Raw genomic sequence first — 2,399 nt, 5'->3', positions numbered from 1 at the left:
GGACCTCTGATTGGTTGATTGCATGTTACACCCAGAACGCACCTAGTACTAATGAACACTAAGTAAACCCTTGGACCTCGTGGACCCTGCACGGACCCTTTGGACACGCCCTAAACCCACCTGCACCGTGCGCTGAGATCATTAAAATAGGGCCCTACATGGGTTTTGCCTAAGGATTTTATGTATGTCTTATTAGATCATGTATGTATGTACAAAATGTATTTCAGTCACACTGTTTTCTGATTTGTACATGTCTTTTTTTTAATAACTGATTATCAACTTATCAGAATCAAATCAAGAGAGAATAGCAATTCATCTAAGAATCGATTAGTTTTCCCACCCCTCATTCTAACTAACAGCGATGGCCAAAACTGGGAAAAGAAGACCAAAGTTGCAATAAACCCAAATGATCCTTTAAGCTTAAGGGTTGTACAGATTTCCTCTGCTTCTGAATCCTTTGTCCAACTAAAAAAACTCAATCAGTTGTTCAATCAAGTGCTTGAGTGTTTTTTGTTTTTGAACCCTGATAGATAAGAACAGGCAGGACTAAACTACACCAATTACAAAAATGTTACAAAGGACCCTAACCCACGACCTTTCATTAACTTCTCCTTCTGCCCTATCTTTTCTATTCAGCACACACACTAATTATTTCATCAACTCCAAACAAATTCAATTCATATACTAGACTCTGTCTGCAGTAATTGACTGGAATACCACGTTCCTGCAACCCAGGGCTCTTTGATCATCTCAAACTGGTCTTTGTAGTTTTCTTGGGCAGTGAAGCCACTGTTACTACAGGAAACAAACACACATTTTAATTAGTCTTTAAAGACTAAGGAAAAAGTATTTCATCATAAGAAAATAAGAAAAAAGCCCCTACAGAGCAGAGTTTCTGTACATAGACGCAATTTGTAGATTCCATAAACAGATACAAACAGAGTTGTAATCGGGTAACGATGATGATCTGTCCATCATTGTGACATATTAGTGACATTATTAACCTGTACAAAAAATGCAAGTGCTTAAAAGCTGTAAGGGTAGAGTTAACATTTAGAGAAAGTTCTGAGAGTTGGGGAAACACTGGTAGGTTGTGGAACATTAAGGGGCATCATGTCATTGCTGGGCATGCTTCACCAGGGAAACGAGGCCATGTTCACATTAGCCATTTGTCCTTCTCCTTGTTGAAGTTCTCGGCCCACTGGCGCGTAAGCTCTAAGTAGTGGTCTGGTTGGTTGGGTTGGTAGTCGAGGTACAAACGGGCCACGGTTTTCTTGGGTACCGCCTTTTCTATCTGCGTGCCTTCGTGCCATTGGTTAAAGGAAGTAATGGTGACGATTTCTGGTCTGACGGACAACGCTGCCTGCAAGGATGTGTCGTAGTAACGTCCGTTCACCCGGTTCCTGGTGTTGTGGTTGTTCCATGGCCGGACAGCTGTGTCCACGTACCCCGGACCGACACTAGGAATAAAGAGCAGATTGTTTGCATCACAGAAGGCCTTGATGGCTTTCCAGTTCTGGTGGGATGAGCCAAAGGAGAAGCCGTTGGAGGCAAAGTAGGTGTACATGCCATCAAAGCCACTTGCTAGGATGTCATGTTTGTTGCGCTCTTCCACAATGAGGGCGACGAAAAAGCCGTCGTAAGGCGTGCCTCTGATGCTGTGGGAGCCTTTAGTCTTCAGAAGCTCCGCCCAGGACTCTGGTGGTATCAGGTAGGAGTCATAGACATAAAAGAGAGGCAGGACTCGCCCTGTGCTGGATCGGAATCTGTAGAAGGCGCCATGCTTTCCATACCTGAGAAAAATTAGAAAGGAAGAATTTCAAGCTGTTACAATAGGCATGGACCGGTAAGAGGATCATCAGTGGCCTGCTTTGTTGTTTTTCACCAAAGTCAGAAAGTTAGGAATGTCTAAATCCTACACACGGGCTTTAACCGTTAGGGGAGGGAACTGAAAGTAACTGGGTAGTCAGGAGACATGCATTCATAGACATCCAGGTGTGAGGTTGTGTCTTTGGTGGTCTTTCTAGCCCTGTTTGGTTTCCACTAACTTCTGAAATTATAATACCTGTTCCAGCTAACTTTGACTACTGTTTAGAGCTATGGAGATAATGTACAGGGGGTTTAACACAGTTTGTTTTCTAAAAACTGGAAAAGAGGTTAATTAGACCAAAACAACTAACCTAACGATGCTTACTAGCTTCGCAGAGCTACGGTCAGTCTGGATCGCTGACTGTTCATTAACCGGATCGCCGCTGGATGTCCCTCGCCTTCCTCTGTTGTTGTGTTGCCGTTCTAACAGCAACCTGAACCTCCAAACTAGCAAGCTACGCTATGAAAATGTCTAATTACAATAATATAATATGTATATATATATATATATATATATATATATATATATA

At 42.5% G+C, this 2,399-nt stretch overlaps 1 protein-coding gene across 1 annotated transcript in view; it reads right to left on the bottom strand.

Annotated features, from left to right (window-relative positions):
- Nucleotides 1-803: 803 nt before the first annotated feature.
- Nucleotides 804-2,399, bottom strand: part of maneal (mannosidase endo-alpha like) — a 27,286-nt gene continuing 25,690 nt past the window's right edge. Inside the window, exon 4 of the mRNA XM_032511210.1 lies at nucleotides 804-1,793. Coding sequence (XP_032367101.1) covers nucleotides 1,157-1,793 — 637 coding nt within the window. The 3' untranslated portion in view covers nucleotides 804-1,156. The remainder of the gene's footprint in view (nucleotides 1,794-2,399) is intronic.

This window comes from Etheostoma spectabile, unplaced genomic scaffold (genome assembly GCF_008692095.1).
Source record: "Etheostoma spectabile isolate EspeVRDwgs_2016 unplaced genomic scaffold, UIUC_Espe_1.0 scaffold340, whole genome shotgun sequence".
Taxonomy (NCBI): Eukaryota; Metazoa; Chordata; class Actinopteri; order Perciformes; family Percidae; genus Etheostoma; species Etheostoma spectabile.
This window is presented reverse-complemented; position numbering and strand designations above follow the sequence as displayed.